Source organism: Nicotiana tabacum, chromosome 23, assembly GCF_000715075.1.
Source record: "Nicotiana tabacum cultivar K326 chromosome 23, ASM71507v2, whole genome shotgun sequence".
NCBI lineage: Eukaryota > Viridiplantae > Streptophyta > Magnoliopsida > Solanales > Solanaceae > Nicotiana > Nicotiana tabacum.
In genome coordinates this window covers 102,836,599-102,862,591 of record NC_134102.1, presented here as the reverse complement: position 1 = coordinate 102,862,591, position 25,993 = coordinate 102,836,599, and the positions used below count along the sequence as shown (strand labels likewise).

Genomic DNA, 25,993 nt, shown 5'->3' with positions numbered 1-25,993 from the left:
ATAATTATCTACAACAATTATATAATTATTATGCAAATATAATTGATGGTGCTAATATTAATATAGGCAATGTTAATCCCACTATGCATTGTACTACTACTGCATCTGCTAATATGAATGAAGATGAAAGTCTTGATGGTTATAATATTTGGGCTACGTTTCCTTCCACTCAAACCAGTAGCAGGAACATTGATGAACTTCAATTCTACTTGCAAAAGCAATCAGAGCCTCGCAATAAGGAATTTTCACCGTTGGGATGGTGGCATGACAATGAAAAGCAATTTCCTGTTCTTTCCGCTATGGCTCGTGACGTGCTGAATGAGTCAATTTCAACTGTTGCATCAGAGAGTGCATTTAGTCAAGCAAGACAACAACTAGGAGACACCCGTCACTCATTGGGATGCAATGCTTTGGAAGTTTTAGTATGTTTCAGAGATTGGATTAGATCAGAACGAAGAAATCAGGGACGTGAAGATGTTGATAAACCGGAAGACGAGGAACTTGGAGATATATTAACACATGGTCACCCATCTGAATTTAACACTCCAGAAGATGGCCAAGAAGTTCATATTGATTATGAAGAACTTACTAAGGCAATGCAAAACCTTTGAACTTCTAATAATATTTAATAATTAAACTTTGAATTTACTCTTTTTTCGTTAATTTAGTTGTTAAATGTAAACTTTAATTTGCAAGTTTGAAATAAAAAAAGAACTTTCAAATTATAAGTGCGATTTTTTTCCATCTTCATTGTATTTATATTATCTTAAATTCTTAATGAAATATTAAAATATAAGAATTTTAAAGTCTTTGCATCCTTTATTCAAACACTCTTTTTATAAGATTGTTTTTTTGTTTTATATTTTTACTTTATATTAATATAAATTACGATAGTTATACAAAATACAAAATATATATATATATATACAAACGTATCGTACCAGTAGGCCCGGAACTGTTCCGGTTCCATTTTTGACCGTATGGGGCCGGACCAGTTAAGCCCGGTTTGTCGAACCCGGAACCCTGCCCGGATTGGTGACCGGCCGGTCACTTTTTTTTCTGAACCTGGCCCGGCCCGGTCCACCCGTTTGACACCTTTAGTTTGTACTTGGTATTGGGTGGAGTAGTCGAAGTGGTCACAAGATGATCTAGATACCACTTTTATATATACATATAAAAATAATGATGGCATGTTATCTTTTGCATGCAATACTATGTTTTGGACTTTGGAAATGCTCTCAAGGAAGCTACTTTGCCATGTCTCAATGCTTCTGCAATAAAGGTCTAGCATATCACGGTCCTCAATAATGGAAAAGCCTCACAAGAAAGGGAGAAGGAATAACCAAGAGAGAAGATGGAACAGGATATCAATATTTTCTGGTCTGCTACAGATGAAAACATGAAAATACTAAGTTGAAACCTCACAGGCAGATGCAGAGTTTTGCCAGTATATGAAAAAAAACAAATAAAAAACAGTATGATTGACCCCAAAAGTCGAAGACTTTATGCTTATTCCCATTAATTAAAATTTATATGACCAGAATCTGCCACAAGAGAAAGCATTTGATTGCCAACCTGGGCAGCCAGGGCAATATACACCAATCAGCCTAAGTTTCTATTGCACAAATCTTCCATACAAACAGTTTTCCATGTCCTACAAATCAACGAAGTTTCTCAAACACTACTGTACACTTACACGATATTTCTGCAAAATGCAGAGGGAACCATCTTGAATGCTGATGAAGGGGTGAGCAACCTGATCAAATAAAACAGGTGTATACTACCTCCCCTTGTAGTTCCCTTTTCTTTTCCAATTAAACATTGGCAATATCATGGAGATATTGCATTACCAGTAGATGTTATCATCTCCGTATCTAGATCTCCAGCTCTTCCTTTTCTTGCAGGATAGTCCGTAGAATCACCTGCAGACATATTAATTAGACTAGTAGAAAAACAAGTTCGGTATTAAACAACATTCAAGGTCATAACACTTACTGAATATGGAATCAATAGATGGTCGTCTAGGTGATGTGTCCCTTGTAAGATCTGGGAAAAAATGAAATAAGGATGACATCACTCTCTGCAGTTAGAAGTAGACAAGGATACAACCAACTTTTTCCATTTCATAAAGCAAACAGAAACATGAAAACTAGAGTATATTACTCAGTGGTAGAAGGCCTTGAAAGGGGAACAAATGACTTACCAGGAGAGTTGCGTAGTGCCTTGACAGCGTCGAAGTTTTTGTATGTATAGCCCACAAAACTTAAATCTTTGGGAGTTAATAACATCTATAAACATGAAACCCAAAGTCAGATAACTAACTTCCAGAGGCTGCAAAGAAAAATTAGTAGGACCTTATTTTGCATCGATTATTTTAACTTGAAATATTGGTAATCTTCTTATTGGTTAGGTACAAGAATACTAAGATAAATGGGACTACTGACACATAAATTTCTAGATGTACCACAAATCATGCAGGCTGCACCAGGAACACTTAAGGAAAAATTACCATCCTTTCAGAACACTTGCAAAGTTATGCTCAAACCCGCGTTTCTATAACACTTGCACAGACACTTTTATATCCACTTTTAAATTGCATCTAGCTTTGTTTCATTATTTTATCATGTAAGGACAGGAATCCCAGGAAATGGACATGTATTCTGAATGCGAAATGTCATGACTTTTAGGAGGACTAATGCAAGCTGATGTATAAGAAACAAAACAAAAAGATCAAAATAAAAGATCCACTTCACTTTTTTTCTTTTCTTTTTGGTAGTAGAGATATGAGTAAAAAGATCTACTTTACTGACGATTCATAAAGCATGTTATACATGTCCAGACGGATAAGTTTTACCCAATGTCTGTATGCAATTATGTGGTGTCAATTGGATCTATATATCTATTACTAAAGAAGAAAAAAGATATATCCTTCTCAAAAAAAGAAAGATATAGAAAATATATAAAAAATCTACAGGCCTCAGCAGTATATATGCATAATTTAAGAGCAATTGTTTGCAATATTCAACATAGCTTGTATATATATTTTGGATAAGAGTTGATGAAAACATATTCAGATAGTTTTTTTTTTAAAATGGAACCAAAACACGATTCGATAGTATATTCTGAGTAGTAAACCCTTCTAAGCTTCACTCTTTTGCTCGTTGCTGCAGAATTTCAGGCAAGTGGTGGGTTAAGGATGCACATACTTTATCAGATTATTGGCCATAACATTCTACCATATTCATAAGGTGCTGAAATAGATACAGAAAAGAAACACTTGGTTACTAACCTTCCGAGAAGGTCCCGAACCGGATCTTGCTGATGATGTAGTAACCATCTAAGAAGAAGTCCAGAAGGCAAGAACAAAGTTACTTACAAGGAGAAAGACATGTACAAGATAAATAAACCACTAGAAGACTATATTTGAACTAGAATAAGATCGGTGACAAGGTATAATAATCCAACTTTAGTTATGGAAGCATAAACTGTGAATCAAGCATATTCCTGCAAATAGGTAAATCAAACCCAAAATCCTCACCAGGAGTTGCCTTTAAAAGATGCCAGAACTATAGTTCATGCGCACCATCGAGTTGACAAAGTTTGACTAGAAACAGAAATAAGGAGAAAGCTTGACTAACCTAACACACGTATAGCAGTAAGAATAACATTCAGATTTCGGCATAAAGTTAACTAGTAGAAAAGAATAAGCTACTCATGGAGTCATACAAAGCATCTCTTAATGACTAACTTTAAAAAGTGAGATGACTAGGAAGGAAACAAATTGCTTTATAAGAAACCCCTCCAGTTTCTTTGTGAAAAGAGAACGGAAGAAGAGAAGAATTTTTCCATTATATGGTCATTAGGGGACGTGTTGCAGATATAAATAAATAAACAAAAGTGCACCCTCTCTAATAATTTAAACCTCGAGAAATGATGCGATTCACACTTCAACACTGTACCAAAGTAAACAGAGATCCTAGATTTGAGTCTGAATATTACACATCAACAAAATTCTGTGTGCTTGGCCTAAGAAAAAAAGTACACCCAAGGAAAATGGCATGTCGGTTCCTTTCTATTAGGTTGCCTATCTAAAGATACAAGTCAAACAGTAGATATGATTGCAAGCTGTTGCAATGACGGTTTCTTGAAGAGCGTTATCTTACTCGAACAAATAGTAAAAATCCCATGATGGTTATTGTTGTACACAACTTAGTGTGTTCCCTCAACTGTACTGTTCATTAATTCTGGGGTTGAATGGATAATATTCAAGGTAGTCGACAAGTTGTTGACATTCGAACGAGAGAAATGTGGCTATCAGATGAAATTAGGATTGAAAAAGGGCCAATAAGAAAGTAAAAAATAAATTATATATATATTTATATATATAAAGAGAGACCCAGACCAAATTTTAAAATATTAAAATATTAAAATCTGAAATATTTTATATATATACAGAGAGAGAGAGAGAGAGAGAGAGAGAGAGAGAGAGAGAGAGAGAGAGAGAGAGAGAGAGAGAGAGAGAGAGAGAGAGAGAGAGAGAGAGAGAGAGAGAGAGTCTGGTGAACTAATTTTCGAGTAAAGAAAAATATGTAGAAATGTGGAAATGTGCCTGTCTCTGTGAAAATGAAGTTGCACCAAAGTAGAGAGGCAAATTGATTCTGAGAATCATTCTTGGTTTTAGAGGACCTTCCCTTCTAACACACATTTTTTATATCTATTATTCATGGAGAACTCTGGAAAATTGTTTATCTGAAACCAGTACCAATTCTTTAGCATCAATCTCTCTTATTGTTTTCCTAACTCCTTCATTTCTGCAGAATCACACATTTCCCGTGTCTTTGCCCCTTTTAAACCTAACTTCAGTGCATGCCCATAGCTATCGAGTTCAAACTTCAGCAACTCGTCGACAAAAGACGTATCTATCCAAATCAAGAAAAAAAAAGAATGCACAATTGAGGAAACACACGCCGCTGAGTACGAGAATAACCAATCATGGGTTGGTGTTATTTGTTTGAGAAAAAATAGCGCTTCAAGAAGCTGCCATTGTAAAAGGTTATACGCAATGCCTACTATGTGACTTGTATCTTCTGAAGGGCAACCTACATAAAGGAATAGATCTCTCAGATGAGGGGGTCTGCACACTTCACATGGTTACATAGGAAGCACATATCCTTATTCAAGTTTCACCAACGCCAATCAAAAAAATATTTTTACGTACTCTGACCAAGAAAAAGAATCAAACCCGCATGTGAGAGGGTGTGATGCAGAAAACTTAACCTTTTGGATGAGGCAATTCACACATTACCAATATTCTAAGCAGACAGTGAAAAGAAAACACATGTTGTCGTCCATTTTGTGAGTTAATGCAGATGGTGGGACAGTAATGCATAAGTAAAATAAGAAAAATAGTACTGATAAAAGCATATAAGAAAAATACTATAGGTGTTAAAAATACATATTAGAGATTTAAAAGGATTAAAAGGGTGTACATCACTGGTAATGACTTTTCCTAATTAAAAAAAATGAGTCTTGACTTTTGTGAAATACCTCATCAAACTTCATAAAATTCTGGGTGTCCAGCTCTCCATTAACTTCTGGCTTGAAGGCTGCTTCCATTTCATACAGCTTATCCCATACAATATGCTTGAACCAAGGATGAGCCTGATACCAACCACTTGGAATAAATTTAACAGAGCAAACATGAAAGTTCCAGTGAAAGCAATTGAATGTAAATGATTTAAATAGTACCTTTATTTGGTTTGAACCTCCAGTGCCCAGTCTATGTTCAACATCACATAGTAACCTGCAGATAAGATCCTTTGCCTCGTGGGAGAGTTTGGCCTCTTCAGGAAATTTTAGCTGATTTCTCCAGTGAACTATCTGGCAAGCACACACATGGAGTCAAAATCTGATAGATTTGGCGATTAACAGGAGAATCCTAAAAGAAGGTTAGTTTCAACATGAAGGCAACCAGTACATTGTGGATAATACAGAAATGGGTGTCACTAATGCTACACATCTCATAGTAAACATTGATTGTAGCAGTGGCAAGCATATCAGTGTGAATGCAATACATCTGCTGAGACTTCTAGGGCAAAAAGGTAGAAAAATTGAACCATTTGACCCAAACAACACAGGCTAATCTATGCGGTTAAGTACCAAGTGGAAAGGTCTCAGGTATCAACTGTGCAAGTTGTCTTCCATAACACAAAAACGAAAGTTGGTTCTTACTTGGACGAAATTACATATACGAATTCTAGTTCTTTCTCTGTGGACATTTTGCAACAAGTTCTTAGCATTAAACTTTTCTCTTAATCTCCAAAGATTTTAACAGTGAAAGCAGCAGGGCACTTTTTGTTATCTCAGCAGCAGCAGATATCCTTATCATCCAAAGAGGAAAAAAACATACATGAAGAAATGCAAGAAGTAAAAATACAGAAGCAAAGATGCTACCTTTCTGCAAGTAGTTATTGGATCATCAGCGTAGAATGGAGGGTAACCAATGAGCATTTCGTACAAAATTGCACCAAGGGACCACCTGCATGCAGTATAGCAGATAAAAGATGAGAAACAGATAAAGCACAGCATGGTACATTTTTTATTTATTTATAGAAAATAACGAGTAGATACTATACAATGGGTTAGAAAACAAAAGCATTTCCTGCAGTACTCATCAAACTAAAGTGAAAACATAGGGACTACATCTGTGGAAATGGTCTGGCTATCAGTGAAGTTCCACGGAATCCCAAACTTCACTGATAGCCAGATGAGGGACTGGATGTGGTAGTATCAGATATCCTGCCAAGCCCAAACTATCTGCCAATTCCAGCCCCTATATCATCCCCAGAGTGGTTAAGGTATGAGGGGGGAGGTAGGTAGGTTAAGCACTGAATTGACAGTTATACACTTAACATAAAAGGACGAAGGACAAACCCTTCACTGATTTTTCAACTCCCTTCTTCCTTACCCCTTCCATGGCCCAGCATCTAGAAACTCTCTATTCCCTTTCCCTTCAACTTAACGTGCTCTCTCCTCCCACAGTGAACTCTTCCGCTAGCCCCCTTTGCACCTGCACCAAAATCTTTCCTTCTTCTCCCATCCCTCTCCTATTCCCATTACCTGATGCAGCACCCTCCCCTACTTACACTGATGTCCTTGTTCCTCCCTACTTCTCCTTCGCCTTCCCCAACATAAGCAAGCTGCCCATAAAAAACAGATAACCTTAGACTGCTTTCTCAGTTAGTGAGGTTATTTAACCATTCCACTCCTCGTCTAGTAGGTCTTTTTTTTTTTTTTTGGCTATATTTCATCGTTCGCCGCTAATTGGTATTTGCTAGATTGAATTTTGTTAAGATGGACATAGAGGTACCACAAATATTTTCTGCCACTGCTTCATTTTATTATGGAGACTTCCAAATATAGAAGTATGTCAATCTTTATGGAGCAGACTGAAAAGGAAAGAGTATTTTATAAAATAAAACATAGAGAATACTGTTTTTAATTATCATTATCAGTAAATACATGCCACCACATATGTTGGAAAGCAAACTAATGAAGAGAGAAGCATAGTAGGCAATTTATTGGGAGGGAAATCCATCAATTAGTTAAATGATCAGTAAAGTCCTCTTGTCAGATTTATGCACCAATTGAACAGGGTCTCACTATAGATATTTGTCAAATAGAGTCATGCACAGCACTGACATGTATGAGCAGAGAATCCAAGATATCTTGGTGATCTATCGCAAAAAAGCTTAGTATAATTTCAGAATAAACACTAACCAATCGCATTCCATCCCATATCCCTTCTTCAATAGTACCTCAGGAGCAATATAGTCTGGCGTACCGACTGTTGAAAATGCCTTTTAGATAATGAAGGCAAAAATTAGTTTCAAGTACATATAAAATTTAATACTGCTGAATAACAAAGAACTATGGTGGTCTACAAAAGCGAATATTTCGGTTATATGACAGTTATTGTCATATGCAAGAAAAGCATTATTCCATGGACAGAAATACAAGCCCATACAACTTCTGGTTCCTGCCATGATCTGGCTTTGTATAAGTGCATATGTTTGGGAGCACGACAAAACCTAGTTCAATTATAATGCAGCAAATTGCATCTTACACACATCAAATAGTTAGGTTTCAAAGGGCATAACAATAGATTCGAATCGTATTCAAATGGATATTATTTCAGCTGGAGTACCATTAACCAAACCTTTGTTAAAACATAGATCTTTTATTGTTTAAATGAAATAGAAGAGACTCCCTGCTTCACAATTGATGTCCTATGATTTCGACATCTTTGGGCAAATTTGGCTGTCAAATTTTTGTGAACTAATTCAATTATTCACTTTTTGGTCCATTTTACTTTTTACAAGGTAAAATAATATTATTTATATGGGAAATCTCTGTATACAAGAATATGCCACCAAGTTGATAGCCTACAACAAAATATGGTTCTCTACAAAGTATCCAGTTTTCTATACAGACTGGAACCTAATGGGTGATAAAGGGGAAACTAGAAATAAGAGGTTATTCTTCATATACACAAAATTATTCTCTACGCCAGCAGGGCCCACATAAGAGCTAGTGGGGCAACATCCTATGCTTTGCGTTTTCTCTTCCTTCTTTCACAGGCCAAGTTGAAACAAGCTTCCTTCACTATACCCGACATCATCCATTGTACACCAACCAATTCCACTACAACTGTGTTGCCACCTTGCGTTGTATTTTGTTGATAACCATGAAATCACCTACTTATAGCTTCAACACTCGATGGATCATGGACCAATTCCTCTACCTTTCTCCACTTAGATATCAGAGTTGGTTCACCCAAAAAGTTTGAATCCGTGGTGTGCGTCTACCACTATTCTTGTCGTTCTTGTTCTCGATTAGTTCAAAAGATTTAAATTGAACTCCGAAATAAGTTCTTTCAAATTTTCGGTCTCAGAATGGTCTATTGTACTCTAAAATAGTTTTGGTATTATTCTGGTATTAGCCCGAATTTGAAGTTAAAAATAGGTTTGAAGTTGCAGTGCGAAATGGTGGATTTGACACGCAAGTTAAATGGTGACAGAAATTATGCTAAAACAGATTATTTGACTTGAAGTAGGAAAATAAAATGACCAAATCAGAGAATCTTTCATGATTTGGAAGGTCCTAGTGTCTGCAATAAATAGTTTCCTTTTATTGAGTTTCTGTGTCAGCAATAATGAGTATAGTAACAACAAAGCTGACGGCGCCTTCACTAATCAAGTGTGCTCTTGGGGAAACTCTCTCATTTTAGGAGCGTTTGCTTCCAATTTTTGCATCAATAACAGTATAACTGTAAGCCTTATGACACAATCCTCACACAACCCAAAGGAAAAAAAAACATATATCAGTAATATAACATACCAATTTCCTCCTGTTCATCTGCCAATGATGAAGTTGTTCACGGGGACTTTTCCACTTACTTCCGTCACGGGAATCTGGGAAGCTGCTATCTATATCCATAGGATCATCTCTATTCTCATCATCCATAGTTTCATTTTCTTTCAACGTGGATAAAGTTCTACAATCAAGAGGCTTACAGAGACCAAAATCAGAGAGCTTCATGTGACCATTTTTGTCCAAAAGAAGGTTGTCAGGTTTGATATCTCTGAAAAAGAGAAAATGGAAATATGAACACCAATCAGTCTCCCCGTCAAAAGAAATATGCCGCAAGAAAGCTATTGCATATTTGCATCCAATATCATACAAATAAATTATCTTACGTTTTAATCATCTCACAACAATAACTTTCACAAATCAGAAGTTGATGCAAGCATATACCTGTGAATGTAATTATGCTTGTGAATGGACTCTATAGCTAGAACAGTCTGCGCAATATAAAATTTAGCTACACTTTCAGACAATGTGTCTTCTCTAATGAGCAGAGTCATCATGTCACCGCCAGGAAGATACTCCATGATAAGATAAAGATATTCAGCATCTTGGAATGAGTAGTATAATTTTACAATGCAATGGCTGGCCACTTCCGCCAATAAATTTCTTTCCGCTCTCACATGCTCCACCTGCAAAAATCAATTTGTCACAGGGAATACGCATTTGGGGACATATTACATTTGAACACATCATAAAGAAGAAGATGTTACATGCAAACATGACACAGACCCCGCCCCTCCAACTTCCTATTAAATAGAGAATGCATGGGCTATGTTAAGCTCTGCAGTACACCAACCAAAAGTCTTAATCATTCATACACTGGAGCCAGTAAAAACAGTCTTAATATGCCATTCGATCATTTCATTTCATAAGGGGAATAAATGAACTTGGTATGATACTCGATCATTTCATTTCATAAGGGGAATAAATGAACTTGGTATGATACTCGATCATTTCTGTTCTCTAAGGCAATAAGGTTCTTTATCGAAAGAATCATTGCAGAAGCTTCATGAGAAGGGGCTCCCGAAAAAGGTTAACTCGGTTAAGTTTCAAAATAAAAGCTGTCCGGGAAAATGAGGAGAAAGACCAGTCTCCCCATTAAACATGCAAATAAGATATAGCCCTAAAGAGCATGCTATGAATTCTCTGAAAATTCCCATGATACACTCATATTTAAAAGATAAAGAAAATTGAACAAGAGATCTATAACTGTTTCTAGTGATTAGTTTTTTATTTCGATGTTCGTTGTTTGGTCAAGCCAACAAGCACCTCGACTAATCCACTAGACAACCTGTCCATCCCAAAAGCACAAGTGGCCAAAATAATCCTATCCACTAAAGTTGGAGCAAATGGGGTGATAAATTGATAATATAATCTAGCATCACATGTTAAGATAGATGAATAAATAAAACACCTAATGAGACGAACCTTGTTTCTCATAGTGAAGAGATAGGGTATTAGGATACAATTATGGAGGACTAAGGGGAAAACCTTTAGCTTTAAATCACAAAGAAACCTAGAAAATTGAGCATAATGAGGAAAATTCCAATTTTGAAGTATTTTTTTTATTGTTAAATTCCAATTTTGAAGTATTCCTAATTTCTGTTCTAAATTCAAAATCTTAGTGAAAGTTAATGAGATAACGTAACTATGAAATGTACTGTATAATTTCAGCCATTTCTACCTAGCAAAAGAACAATGCAGAAATACTTGAAAGTATGGTTACACAACAGCTCAAGCAATCATGCACCATGCAGGATACAAGAACTAGCTATCACATGCATTTGGAATGATTCTCAAACTGGTCTTTTTGCACGTCCAGTGATGAAATTTGAATCAGAGCAGAGTACTAAAACACTGTCACTCCGGGATTTATTAAGAAGCCTTCTTTACTCCCTTTTACATGTTTTGATGTTAAGGTGTTCAAGGGAAGGTTGCATGGCAGAATCAATTAACCAACTATGTGTCGTCAACCCCAAACTAGTCGAGGTCCGTGACAATCCTTTATATATCTGCTCTATTACCATTCATATCGCTCCAATATTTTTCTTTTATGACAGTGGTATTTGGGCCAGCTTGCCCGTACCTCGACTATTCCACCGGGTACCTGCTACTCCCAACAGCACTGATATCCGTCATCTCTGCTCACTAAGGCTTAGATACAAGGGAAGATATCACCTAGGTTTTTTTGTCTTTGTTGGAATTTGAACTTGAGACCGCATGGTTGTCCACCCGCTTTATTGACCACTAGACCACACCCTTGGTGAACATATCACTCTAATATTGGTAATCAATTTGTCTTTTAAGTCAAAATACAGATTTTCCTGACACGGGAAGTTCTCTTAATCTCGCAATTGTCCCTTTCTGGACATGCGCAAGTGTAACAACAATAACTAAACCTTAATCTCAACTAGTCGGTACTGCATATATGGATCCTTGCTTTTCGTAAACCACACTTAATTAAATCCTCATTAATACTAAGAGATTGTAGGTTAAATGGGAGTTTGTCAGAACAAAATTATTAGCTCTAGAGTCTGCTCGTTAGTTTGGTCTTTTTTGTGATAAGGTAAATAAATTTCATTAATAGAAACGGCAAAAGCCCCTATACAAGAGGTATACCAAAAAGTAGTAAACCTACAAAAAGAGATGGTTCTCTAAGAAAGTCACCCAATCTTCTAGACTACAAGGAATCTCATGGGTGCACCAAAAGGAAATAAGGGATAAAAGGATATCCCTCAAATGTACAAAATTCATCTCTATGCCCTCAAAAGCTCTCCTATTTCTTTCTCTCCAAACAACCTACATGATTGCAAGCAGGGCAACACTCCAAGCCTTGTGTCTTCTCCTTATTCCTCCACAGCTTCAACTGAACATTAAACCCTTCGCAGTACCTGGCATCACCCAATAGGTTCCAAACTATGTTAGGATTTCCCACCATAACCTCGAGGCAACCCGACAATGTAGAAGAAGGTGCTATACATCTTCCCCTGACTCCTTATACATAATGCACAAACATAAGTGCCCTTCCTCTTCCTCAAGTTCTCGGCCATCAAAATCACCCCTTTGCTGCTAGCTAAGTGAGGCAACATACCTTCCTCGGTATCCCAAGGATCCACACATTAGTATGAGGAAAAGCGACCTCGTCACTAGTCAAAAGCTTTTCATAAAAAGTCTTCTTTGAACATTCTTAGATCTTTGCAGAATATAAAAATAAAAAGATTAATATGTTTAAAGATGAAAGGTGACAGTAACTGGACTAGAATGTTACTGCGGGATATCCCAAGAAGTAAAACCTCTTAATATGTCTCAAAAATGAATGATAAGATTCAGAATACAAAGGTTAAACTATGTAATCTTTTGGGCTGATTTTGGATATCAATTTCTCCACCTTTTGGAAATTAAATTCACATATTCGGAAACTTGAGAAGAAGTTCTATAAATGACATTCAAGAAATTAATTTTTTTTAATAATGTTCCCGAGACTCATAGTTGAAGAAAAAGTCTTACTTTCCAAGTAATAATAAGAACTGTATAAAATGGGATAGTAAGAGTAAATGTTATCTAATTTAAGACTAATTACTTGAAGGTATTTATTGTGCAATAGCAGCTAAACATAGAAGAAAATAAGACCTATCTTCCTTCAAAAGCAGGTCTTTCAGAAAACAAATTAAGTAATTCATGTAAGGAGAAATCATTGCATAAAAAAAAGTTCTATAAATGACATTCAAGAAATTAAATTTTTTTAATAATGTTCCGAGACTCATAGTTGAAGAAAAAGTCTTACTTTCCAGGAAATAATAAAACTGTATAAAAGGGATAGTAGGAGTAAATGTTATCTAATTTATACGACTAGTTACTTGAAGGTATTTATTGTGCAATAGCAGCTAAACATAGAAGAAAATAAGACCTATCTTCCTTCAAAAGCAGGTCTTTTAGAAAGCAAATTAAGTAATTCCTGTAAGGAGAAGTCATTGCATCAAAGTAATATTCGGCTTTTCTTTCATCTTATTTTATTCGAGTGGTGCACCAAATGTTAAGGTCATTACAATCAAAATGCAAGATCCTCTGAAAATGTTCTTCGATCACCCAAAGACAACCCATTGCCATTCCCCCCATCCTCCCAAGGGAAAGGAAAAAGAAAAATAGCGAGCAAGTAGAAAAGGAAATAGAGATGAAATTTAGAAATAATGGACATAGAAAACATAAATAAAAAGTAAGAGCGGCAGGATATATGCTGAATTGGGCAAAACAGCTTGGCAGTATATCACCATCACCAGTGGTATGTCAATGCATATAGGCAGTCAATTTCCAGCTCTGAGGTTTCTTTTTTTTTTTGATTTGCACCGGGTGTCCGAGTCTGTTTGAGCCCCGACTAATCCCGGGGGTGCACAGGCCCTCGGCAAGGAGTTTCCCGCAAGTGCACCACGGTTAATTCAGGTTTTACCCAGTCCGATGGCCCTCAGAAATTGTTTGCACCCAGTGGGTTTCGAACTTGAGACCTTGAAAGGGAGCAAACCCCAAGGCTCAAGTCAATTGCCACCAGGCCAACCCCTGAGGGTTCAACTCTGAGGTTTCTTAGCATCATAATAACATACTCTACTAAAGAGTAGCAGGAAAATTGCTAAACTAGGCGTATAATGACAACTCAATGGAAAAATAATGGAGGCAATATTCCTCTTCTCACCTGTCCTTTGATGAGCATTTCAGATTTCTTTAACTTCTTCATGGCATAAATGTTGCCAGATTTCTTCTCCCTGCATAATCTTACCTGCAGAACACAAGTATCCACATTCTAGAATCAGGAATGATCAGTAAAAAGATACGTTCAATTATAGCAACACAACCACGTACATGGAAGAGGAAGATATTGGTAAAGAATAAGATAGACAATCCTGATTTTCTCCTCCAAAGATAATAAAATACTGACTGAACTTGAACAATGGAAGCCAACTGAGAGCATTGGTAACATAGGTATTGGATCAGATAGAGAAAATCTTCATGGTCCAACAGGTGCTAGTCATTATAGTCTCCACTCTTCCCTAAAATAGAATAGATAGTTCTTTCTGGGACATGAGGTGTAATTAATCCATTCAAACTTCGTTCTTGTGCACTCTGTTGAACAGCAGCCTTTTTAAAAGAGATCTCTCTGATTTTTGGAAATTCCATGCAATCTTTGTTCTGGCTAGGCTTTAGGCTGATTTTTGTCTGTACTTCAATATGCGACATCTTACAAGAAACGCGTTAAAGAAAATGGACCTTGGGCCCAAACACCAAAAAACTAGCTCATCGGATGAGGATTCCCTAAAACGATACGAGGAGACAACAATACATAGCCTTAGAGGCCATTTGGTTGGAGGGGTTGAAAAGATATCCCAGCATAAAATCTTGCAAAACTATTTTTTGCTAGAACGATTCAGAAAAATAATCTCTCCATAAGTTATGCAGCATTTGATTGGTCATAACAACAACTACTATGCCTTAGTCTCAAACAACTTGAGGCCGGCTATATGAATCCTCATGTTTCTCCATTGGACCGTTTTTGGTTGGTCTTAAATAATACCCGCATTAAGTTATGCAGGAATTTATGTACTATTTTATCGGGATAAAATGTGGATACAAATACATGTATTAGCAATATAGAGATTTTTTTGGATAAGTGAGAATACATCCTGTGTTGATGAGACGTAGTAAGTACCACGTGGATGGTTGAGTGCGCACAAGCTGGCCCGAACACCACATTAAAAAAAAAAATGTCTATTAGCAATATAGAGATAAAAGTATCTAAAGACAAAAATGCCTTTAAAGCAGATAATCCATAGAACATTATTCACCACATAACAATCCCTATTCCTTTGCATCCACATGAGATCCAAAGGAGTTACAACTAAGGCTCTTCTTCCCTGCTTCTTCCTTGTAGATTTCCATCTCAAGCGTCTATCTTACTGGTTGTGACCCAGTCAACTCCAAACATGTTCCACAATACTCACAGTATCCTATATGCAATAGAACAATAGAGTAACAAAAATTTAATGTCCTCTCACTTCTTCCTACACAGAGACCACAAATAATCTAAATTATCGTTCTTTTCGGGTTTCCCTGCTGAACCTACTATCAAGAGGGTTCTCCAAGATCTTGACCAAGTTAATCCAAAACCCTAATCTCAATCTGAAGCCAGATCCATATTTCGTGATCTGCAAGGTTGTTTCTCTAATTATAATTGGTGTTCTTGGTCCCAGTTCCCTCTAGGTTGATTCTCCTCATAAAGACATAAGTTCATCTTTGTAAGCACCTGGAATCTTCTTAAAGGTCATACTTGCATTTCAATCTTTTATGTACTGGGACATTCGACCCACGCTTGGTGATCAAACTTTTAAATTTCTATCTGCCTTATGATAAGTAAATGCATAATCTTATTAATTAATGTTTTCTGTATTTTGCTTCAATTAACTTTTCCTTTTGTTCTGGTGTTCTTGGGAGGGACAGACCTGGTTTCTAACTTTTTTGGTCCTAAACAGACCAACTACACGGCATTAATCTTTATTTAAAGTCCAATGCTTTGAGTTTGTTTTGATTCGGCACATGAGAGGCTTGATTCAGCATATGAGAAATTATATGTGGTTTGTGTTTTATAACTTGTTCAGCGGCACCCATGGGAAGTAGACCTAATTGCATTTCAAAAAAGTGAAATCCATACAAAAAAGTTAACTTAGTTTATAATTCGCATATCAAACTGAATAGGTTCAGACAACTTCTGGGTTCAAGTGTTGCATCTGACACACCTAGGCAGTTGGAATGAGTTATCAAAGGCTGGAGACCAGGGAAGACTTGATTGGTATAATAAAAATGAAGGCTGCGCGCCCAATAAATCAAATGCAGAAGCTGGCGTCTACTCAACATCTTAACATGGTACTCTTATGTTCAATTGTTCACAATTTTTAAAAAATAAAAAAAAAATTAGACCAACCAAATTAGGGATCAGGATCACCATCTTACACACCTGGTAGGCTTATAAAATGAGAAACCTTCTTGATATATGGCCTTGTACTATTCCTCAAGATTTGTATGGTATACCAGGAGAAGAGTCTAAAGTGAGGGCTCAAAATAGAATGTACTTTCTACTCCCTCCATCAATTTTATTAGATGAATTTTGCAGAGTACGAAATTTAAAATATTTATTTTGACTTTTGTACTATGTCAAGGGTGATGGAGATTAATACTGTACAAGCTGAGAAAAATTTGTTTGATAAAGAAATCATTATAAATAAGATTAAAATATTAAATGAATTTGAACTTTTTTTGTCGGATGTCCCCAAAGGAACCCGAAGGGACAATGTGAACTATTGCAATCTGTGAAAGTTGCATAAAAAAATATTATAAATAGAAATGTCAAACCTTTTGGCATTTACCAAAATACAAAGTGTCATAAATGGAAGGAATAGATTACTACTTTCTACTATCAATTTGTCCATATCCAAGCATTTGCATGAACATAATGCAAATACAGTAGAAATGGAACCAGAAAATTATGAAACAAAATCATTTACTTGCAACCAGAACAAAACAAAAAACAGACCTTAAAGGGATAATACTGACCTCGCCATAGGCTCCTCTGCCAATAATTGTAAGAAGTTCAAAATCATCCACGCATATTTTGTGCCTCCTTAGTCTCATATACTCTGTCTCCTTTTGCTCTAGATCTTTGATCAGATGCATTTGCTCTTCTTTAGGCACATCCGAAGATGCTAACTTTCTTTCTAGAATCCAACGCCTATTTTTAAACAATATTATAACAAATAAGAGATGAGGAAGAGATCTAGAGAAGCTTACCTCAATTATACCCTCAAGCTATTGTGTGTTTAAATAGTGATGTACATATTATAAATAGGAAGGAGTATCAAGATTACATAATTACAGGAAATTAACATTCATAGTGGTACTTACACATCCTAATTGCATGTTTATGTGTGTGTATTATATATATATGTACATATAATATGCATACACACACATACATATATAAATTTTTTTTAATAGGAACATATAGTATATTTATAATGTATTCTTAAAAATTAATATGCCAGTACACACAGCATGCTAAGCGCCTTTTACTTCTCTCTCCTTTTTTAGCGGGAGAGGCTGAAGGGGAGTAAGTGGCATACTGAGATGCTATTCTTTCTTTTTCTTTATTTTTCAATCAGTCACATTGAGATGTTATTATTCTTAGTGAAATATAGTCAAAAAAAAGTCGAGATTCACAAGTGAACTCTAGAAAAAGATCAAGTAAATTTTTTTCTTAAAGTTTAAATTGCTATCTGTTTATTTTTTGATTAAGTAATGTGATTGAGAAAAACCCTGCATACAAGACGGAACAAAAGTAAATATGGCTTCTTTTAACGATGTAGAAGTCATGTTGGATTTTTTTACCAAATTACAAAACCTGTACCGATGCTATATTGTACATATTCCTCAGCACTCACTTGATGCTGATATCTATTTACTACATTATTTACCAATCAGAAAAAAATAAAAATGTTAGATAAGTAAATAATATCGTAGAATACATGATTTTCTACAAATAGCGCCCAATCTTTTATAACTGGCATACCCATGGGAAAGAAAATGCTGATCACCTTTTATATCCTTCGAAAATTACATTAAGCTACATTCCTTGTTGGATAAAATTGTAATCACCATTTATATCTTAACTTTTGAGGTTGGACATATTACGCTTACATGAACCAAATTTGCGCCCTATTAACTCTTGACAAGCTCTACAATTTAAACTGATAGATTTTCAGATTTTATTACAAACTTCCATACCCATGGGAAAGAAGGCACAAAACTGCTCTCTCTAACGGGTTCCGAAGTTGGCATTTGTGATTTTGCCACTTTGCCAGCTGGTCCTCTGACCAAAGAAAACAAACTACTCAAATCGGAATCTTTAGAACTATGAGATCCACAAACACCCAGCTTAAAAGTGGGGCTTTCAGTATACAGATTTCAATGCTTCCCAGTGACATCGAAACCAAATGCTTATCCTGGAGAACGATAATGTGACCATCATAGTGTAAGCTTCTTAACTCAAGCAGAGGCAGATTCAGGATTTAAACTTTATGGGTTCCACCTTTAAGATTTTTAGCATTGAATTCATTATATTGTTAAAGTTATCAACTATTTGTTGCAATTTTAGTACACTTTTACGCATATTTTTATGTTCCGTGTTGAAAGTACTGGGTTCAAATGAACCCGGTACTAAAGAGCCGGAGACGAGTGATACCTTCACACATAGTACTACAACAATAACTGTGCCTCAATCCTAGTTGGATCGACTAAATGAATCCTCAATGTCCGTTACTCCGTTCATCTTCATTTGGACCCGTTTCATTACACTACTCATAATTAATGCATCATCAACCTCGTGACAGGTGACCACCGAAATGCCCCAATTATTTATCACAAAAATACTCCCTCAGTTCAACCAGCTGATCCAACTGAGTATAACTAAATTAAGTCAAATTGGTCCAAACAAGAAAGAATGATGAATCCCACAAAAAACCTATAACTGTTGTTTTTATCTAATTCCAGCTTCGAAGCACATCAGAAGCCAATGAAAAACAAGCAGAAATAAACAAGACCATCAAATTAATGAAATAAACAAAAGATGTTTCTTAAAAAGAAGTAACCTTACCTCTGTTTGCGTTGTTGAATAGTGTTGATGTGGGTCTTGTAGTGATTCTCAATAAATTGCTTAGCAGCAGCTACTTTCTCCATTGTCAACCTTGATCCAATTACCACCTCCTCTTCTCTCTTCCCTTCTTCCTCCATCTTCTCTCTCTATTAAATCAAACAAAACCAACCCTTTTTTCGTCTTCTCTCTTTATATATGTATAGAGTGAACCCTCACAAAGTATAGTTAGGTTGGGGGAGGGGGATTCGCTGCACTTCACAGCTTCAACAAAATTTCACTTGACAACTGGCAATTCTTTGCGTCTTGTTTGAATAATCATTGATTCGTAACAATAATTTCGTATTATGAAAACTCATCAGTTGCATCTTTTTTCTTTCGAATTATTGCTATTGTTCAATATTAGTAAATGTTTTTCTTTCTTTTTAATCAGTCTAAAGAATAAAGTTTCTGACTGCCACGTGGCAGTGAGATGAGCAGATTGTATAACTCCCTAGATCTATGCTAATAAAACCTTTGTCAGTACAGCTAAAAGAGGAACCCAGATGTCGGCGCGTGTCTAGCAATCTCGAAACCGACGATTCGCCGGAAAGGATATGGGGTCTAAATCAGACCATTTTCAATGCTGTTGCTATTACTGAATGATAGAAAAAGGACGCATCAAATACCCACATTTGATTCATGGTTCCGTTTGGATTCTTTAAATGTTGGAACCAAATAAAACCAATTAAGTCTAAGATTCGGTTTTTCGGTTTTTTCGATTTTTTCTTAAATATGAGACATACACTACCAAACACATATTTCGACGACTATGAGAAATCTATCATATATATTGATGATAATTGAATCAGATGAATAATTTAAGTACTCAATTAAAAATCGATTATTTTTAACATGAAATAATTCTTGTACTTAGCAAAAGCAAACTACCAATCAAACTAGAATGTAAAGGCAAAGAATTAGACTTAAAATACAAATGATTAATATGTACCATAACATTTTAGAGACTTTTTAGAAATTTTATATAAAAATCTAAATAGCTACTTCTATAGTCGGTTTGGTTCGGGTTTTTTCATTTATTTTTTTTATTAAAATCAAACCCAAACCAAATTTGATCGATTTTTAAAATTCAAAACCAAAACCAAACCAAACCTAAAAAGTATCAATTTTTTTGGTCGGTTTGGTTCGGTTTGTTTTTTTGGGTTTTTATGAACACCCCTATCCACATATTTTCTTATTAAGGATTATTTTATGTATCCTTCAAACTTTTAATTGGACTAAAATTGATTAGTCATTACTATCATTTAGATAACAAAGTATAAAATACAATTTACTAAAATCTCAAGTATTTTTACGGAAGAAACTAGAAAGTAGACACCCTTAAAAGACTTACTTGAGCTTTAAATGTGGCCGCAGATAACATATTTCTTTCAAGATCATACTCTCAACTATAGAAGCAATTTGCTTCAATGTGGTGCACTAATTAGGATCGAAAAACAAGAAAAATAACGTGAAATTTATTAACTGTCGCTGCTTTGTTTTTTAAAATGTATATAGTGTTAGATGACATATTTCTTTCAAGATATTTACCAAGTTATTTGAGTTAGGTGGAGAAATTGCAATTTACTTGTTATGTAACTTGGTTTCTAATCATTATTAGTCATGTATACGGTAGAAATAGATTTCGGCCTTCCTACGTTCGATCGAGTTCGAATGGTAAGCAATCGGAGTGGGATTTTGGGATGAGTCCCGAAGACAATACAAACGAGCCTCGAGTTCTGAAAACTGATCGAGGAACCGGCTCGATACTATTATCGAGCCCATGACCAAATCGACCCGCAAGGCAACGTGAGGGTGGTCGGAAATACGCTACACCCACCCCGAAGGTCGAACTCAAGCCAAAGTCGAGGGCTCGACCCAATAACGAGTTCGAGTCAGTATCGAACTCGCAGACAAGAGCCGTTACAACTGCACTAAGAGAGAATCTTGGCGGGAATCGAGGAAGAAACAATTCATCATGGGTCATCCACTATATGTTTTATTTTATTGTAAATAAAGTAGGATCCCTCTACTATAAAAGGGGGAATCCTTATAAACATACGGGCAGCTCATACACTGTAACAATAGATCACTTCTCATATTGAAAGATATTTCCTTGTGCTTGCTTTACTTTATCTTATTCATTCTTTTTGCTCATTATTCTCATTCCCATAGTCAAGAATACACATATTTCTATTTATCTACACGATTTATATCAAATTGTATCGCATATCCTTAGAACCATACACAAATCTAACGTTATCCGATTTTTCGGGTATACAGTTTGGCGCCCACCGTGGGGCTAAGGGTAACAGTGGTTGTTTGATACAAATCTGCAATACACTCAAGTTTACAACTTCAAATCAACAATGGCAAACCCTCGATTGATGGCTTTACCTATCGACCACGAAGTCGGCCTTAAAGATGAAACCAACAACTTGACACCCAGGGCCGGAAGGGGAATTAACAATGTCACCGAAGCTCGAGTCGATGTACCGCTAGATGTCAATTCATAAGTGGCTCTTGAGGCGAACCAACGTTCCGAACCGGAAAAAAGCATTTAGGGCGGTACTCAATCTGTAGCTCGAGACACGCATAACTTGGAGGAGATCGGAGTCAGCTTACGGATGATCTTCGAGATGTTACAAGCCCAGCAAATAGCGATAGCTCAGTTGCAGAGCCAAACTCAGGTACAAAGCAGGTCGGATCCCAATCCGCTTCGAGAAATCACCCACAGAACGGAACCAACCATAGTGAAGTCAAATGAGCAAGAATAGAGGACTACTCCCGAAATTACTAAATTGCTCGAGGAACTCACAAAACGAGTCGAAGCCAACGATAAAAAAGTAAAAATATATAATTCCAGGGTCGATCATATCCTGGGAGCTCCACCAATGATAAAAGGGCTAGATTTGAAAAAATTCATTCAAAATCCTTTTCCCTCAAGTGCAACCCCAAAACCAATCCCCAGAAAATTCTGTATGCCCGAAATACCCAAATATAACGGAACGACCGACCCCAACGAGCATGTCACTTCTTACACGTATGCCATCAAGGGCAATGATCTGGAAGATTATGAGATCGTATCTGTATTATTGAAAAAATTCGGTGAAACCCTGTCAAAGGGGGAAATGATATGGTATCATAATTTACTCTAACTCTATTGATTCTTTTTGCTATGCTTGCAGATTGCTTCGTAAAAGCACATGCCGGAGCCATGAAGGTCGAAACCAGAAAGTCGGACATGTTCAAGGTAATACAAAAGGATAACGAGATGCTAAGGGAGTTCTTAACTCGTTTTCAAATGGAACGAATGGATCTGCCACCAGTCACTGACGATTGGACTGTTCAAGCTTTCACTCGAGGTCTAAATGAGCGGAGCTCGATGGTTTCACGGCGGCTGAAGCAAAATCTGATCGAGTACCCAGATATTATTTGGACCGATGTGCACAATCGATATCAATCCAAAATAAGAGTCGAAGATGACCAGTTGATTTCTAGGCCCGTTACGAAAAAGCAAACGTCGACCAGAGATCGATACCAACCATATAGTGGAAACGATACTACTGTTGAGTATGTGAGGCCTCTTTAAAATCAACCTCGTATACTGGGGGCTTTATCATTAAACACATTTGTGATGATTATCAAGTTCGGTGCACAGGAAGTTACTTCGTTATTTCATGACAACAGTGTCTCAACAGGAAACGTTGTAAGAGCCAAATGGTCAAAACAAACCATGCTTATGTAGTTGGCCCGAGCCCTGACGCAAAACATGAACACATGTATAATGACTTGCAAAGAAAGCCCTATTCTTTACCGATATTCTATGTTCAAGGTTTATTATGCAAACAGGATCGAGTTCGAGCAAGCGCTCACTTAACCACTAAGCCTACGGGCTACTTTTATTTCGAGTTCGAATCATTCACTCAACTACTAAGACTACGGGCTACTTTGACTATTACGCCTACGGGCTACATTATTTCGAGTTTGAATCATTCACTCAACTACTAAGCCTATGGGCTACTTTTATTTAGAGTTTGAGTCATTCACTCGACTACTAAGCCTACGGTCTACTTTGACTATTACGCCTACGGGCTACATTATTTCGAGTTCGAATCATTCACTCGACTACTAAGCATGCGGGCTACTTTTATTTCGAGTTTGAATCATTCACTTGACTACTAAGCCTACGGGCTACTTTTATTTCGAGTTCGAACAATTACTCACTCGACCATTAAGCCTACGAGCTACTTTGACCATTACGCCTACGGGTTATATTATTTCGAGTTCGAATCATTCACTCGACTACTAAGCCTACGGGCTACTTTTATTTCGAATTCGAGCAAGCACTCACTCGACCATTACGCCTACGGGCTACATTATTTCGAGCAAAACTACTCATTTCTTAGGATTCAAACGAACACTTGACTATTTAAGCTGAAGGATGTTCGAGCCCGATAAAGCAAATGGAACTACCCACAAGGCCCGAAGGCAACAGAGATTAAAATTCAAACTATCTATTTAGTTTGAAAGGCTATTTTGCTTCAAAAGGAAGAAAGATTTATTTTTACAAATTTTTTGTACAGAGGTGGCTACTCTACCCAAAGGAAGTTCTTTATACAAAAATCGAAAGCGGTATCAAAAGAACGCAGCAAAAGACCTAAGGCCTTAAATGACTCAATCTTCATCGGAGGCCGTATTCTCGGCATCGTCCTCATCTTCAGACTCCCCCGAGTCATCGGAGTCCTCCTCAGGAAAGGCCAACCTCTGAGCTTTGTTCTCCTCCGCCTTGGCGACTTCAATCTCGGCCCCAATATCGAAGCCCTGAGCTCTGACCTCCTCGAGAGCCTCTCTCCGAGCTTGCCATTTTGCATGTTCGACCATGCTCTCAGCTTTGTCTTGGTTAACCTCGACATCGATTCTGAACTGAGCCACTTTGGCATTAGCTCTTTTATTGGCCTCGATCACCTCACATCTGGCCACTTCAAGTTCTTTGGCCAAATTTGCTTTATCTGAAGTGGCCAAATCCAACCGATGCCGAAGCTCTTTCATCTTTTCGATCAGCCCCAAAGCATTTTATTTCGCAAATCGAAGTTGGGCATCAGACAGCTCCAACTGAGCTTCGACGGTTTCCTTTTTCGAGGCAAGGATATCCACACACTTTTTAAATTCTTCTGCCTCGGCAAGTAGCATCTACCTGTGAGTTAAGCCGTCCACTCTTCTCAGTGAGGCTCCGAACCTCGCCATCATGCTCCTCCCAGATTCGAATAAAGGCCTCGTGATGTAACACCGAAGCCTGCAAACAAAAGGAGAAACATTAGAATTACCTACAACTCTATGCGTAAAAGAAGCAGCGAAAACGCCATCAGAGTTACCCGATTCAAAGCATGTTGGGTCTCGTTGAAGAGACAGGCGAGCCCTACCGCATTCATCACTGATTGATCTTCTTCGGTCACCAAGGGCCGAAGGTAACTGGCAATCCCCACAGGAGAAGAAAAAATTTGGGTATCCGCAGGTATGGAGAGCACTATCTTCCGCCTTCGGTCGGGATCGATACTCGGGGCCGAAAATCGGTCCACCAGTTTATGAATCGACGAAGGCTCGGTAGAAATCGACCACGACGCTTTTTTGGGTACCGGCATTCCACCAAAATCGGTAACCTCCTCCAAGGCACATGAATCGAACCTCTCCAGAAAACCATGGATATCGGCTGACTCATAAATACCCTCATAGGACCGATCCTCCAACATGACGACCTCTCAAATCATGGCATCCGAAATCTGAGGGGATCCGCCAATGTCAACTATCCCGAACCCATCCCTTGAAATATCTTCTACTGCCCGAGAAGATCCACCCTCGGTATCCCTTTCAATCATCTTAGCTCGAGACGGGATAATCTCGGCTTCTTCTTGTTCTGGGATTATGGACAAGGTTCCATGATATGCTTCCACCAAATTGGAAGACTGTTGAATCACAACATTAGCCCGTACGCACACTAAATTCTCATCTCCTTCTTCGGGCTCATCCCTTAAATGGCGGACCATTTTCGAAGACATAATACCAGACCCCCCCTTCAGCTTTCGGGATCTCTTAGCCGGTTTCTTCTTTTCCGAGCTCGGGGAACCCGATACGTCTTTTCTCTTCCTTTCTTTTATCTGCTTCAGGACAGGAACTTATTCTCCACCAGATGGGGGCCTCATGACTACATCTTTCCCAAGTCCTAAAAAGGGAAGAGGGAGATTTACCACACAAACTGATGAAGAGACAAGTCGACAAAAAGATTTACCATGACTGCGGGCCTCTCATCGACCCTTTGATAATTCGACCCAAGCACGCTCGGAGTACGGTCTCTACAACACCAGACTTTCGACCCATTGTCTAAGATCCGGGATCGGTTCCGGCATTCGAGCTACAGCTGTGATAAGGAAAAATGGATCAACAAAATAGAAGGCAATCACAAAATCAAGACGGGCAAAGAGAAACGTTTACTCACGGGTCATATTCTATTTCTCGGGAAATGGCAAGTCACCGGCAGGGATCAGGTCCGAGGTTTTGATTCGAACAAAACGGCTCATCCAACCCCGATCCCGGGTCTCGTCTATGTTCGAGAATGGCGCTTTGGTTGCTCGGCGAGCAAGCTTGATCAACCCTCATCGATAAAGTCGGGGACTATAAAGGCGCATAAGATGATCGAGGGTGAAGATACGCCCCTCGACCTTGCTCGAGAAAAATCGAAGAAGAATCACTATCCTCCAAAAGGAAATGGTGGATTTGGCCGAGGGTCACATCGTACCTCTTACAAAAGGCAACGATGATAGGGTCTAGGGGACCCAACGTGAA

The 25,993-nt window shown here is 37.5% G+C and overlaps 1 protein-coding gene across 1 annotated transcript; it reads right to left on the bottom strand.

The window, feature by feature from the left end:
• Nucleotides 1-1,481: 1,481 nt before the first annotated feature.
• LOC107809163 (uncharacterized) lies at nucleotides 1,482-19,762 on the bottom strand. The gene is made up of 13 exons (XM_016633757.2): nucleotides 19,118-19,762; nucleotides 17,023-17,197; nucleotides 14,114-14,197; nucleotides 9,817-10,058; nucleotides 9,400-9,643; nucleotides 7,780-7,859; nucleotides 6,454-6,538; nucleotides 5,749-5,880; nucleotides 5,548-5,661; nucleotides 3,290-3,337; nucleotides 2,204-2,288; nucleotides 1,996-2,046; nucleotides 1,482-1,922 (listed from the first exon to the last, which is right to left on the bottom strand). Exons 1-13 carry the CDS (start codon nucleotides 19,252-19,254, stop codon nucleotides 1,831-1,833), a joined length of 1,569 nt encoding a protein of 522 aa, XP_016489243.1. The 5' UTR covers nucleotides 19,255-19,762; the 3' UTR covers nucleotides 1,482-1,830.
• Between the last annotated feature and the right edge of the window lie 6,231 nt (nucleotides 19,763-25,993).

Excerpts from the sequence above, each read along its gene's own strand:
- LOC107809163 (XM_016633757.2), bottom strand. The coding sequence starts at position 19,254 with ATGGAGGAAGAAGGGAAGAGAGAAGAGGAGGTGGTAATTGGATCAAGG. Across the intron at positions 5,662-5,748 it reads GAGGTTCAAACCAAATAAAG|GCTCATCCTTGGTTCAAGCA; the intron begins GTACTATTTAAA and ends GGTTGGTATCAG. Across the intron at positions 2,047-2,203 it reads GGCACTACGCAACTCTCCTG|ATCTTACAAGGGACACATCA; the intron begins GTAAGTCATTTG and ends ATTTTTTCCCAG.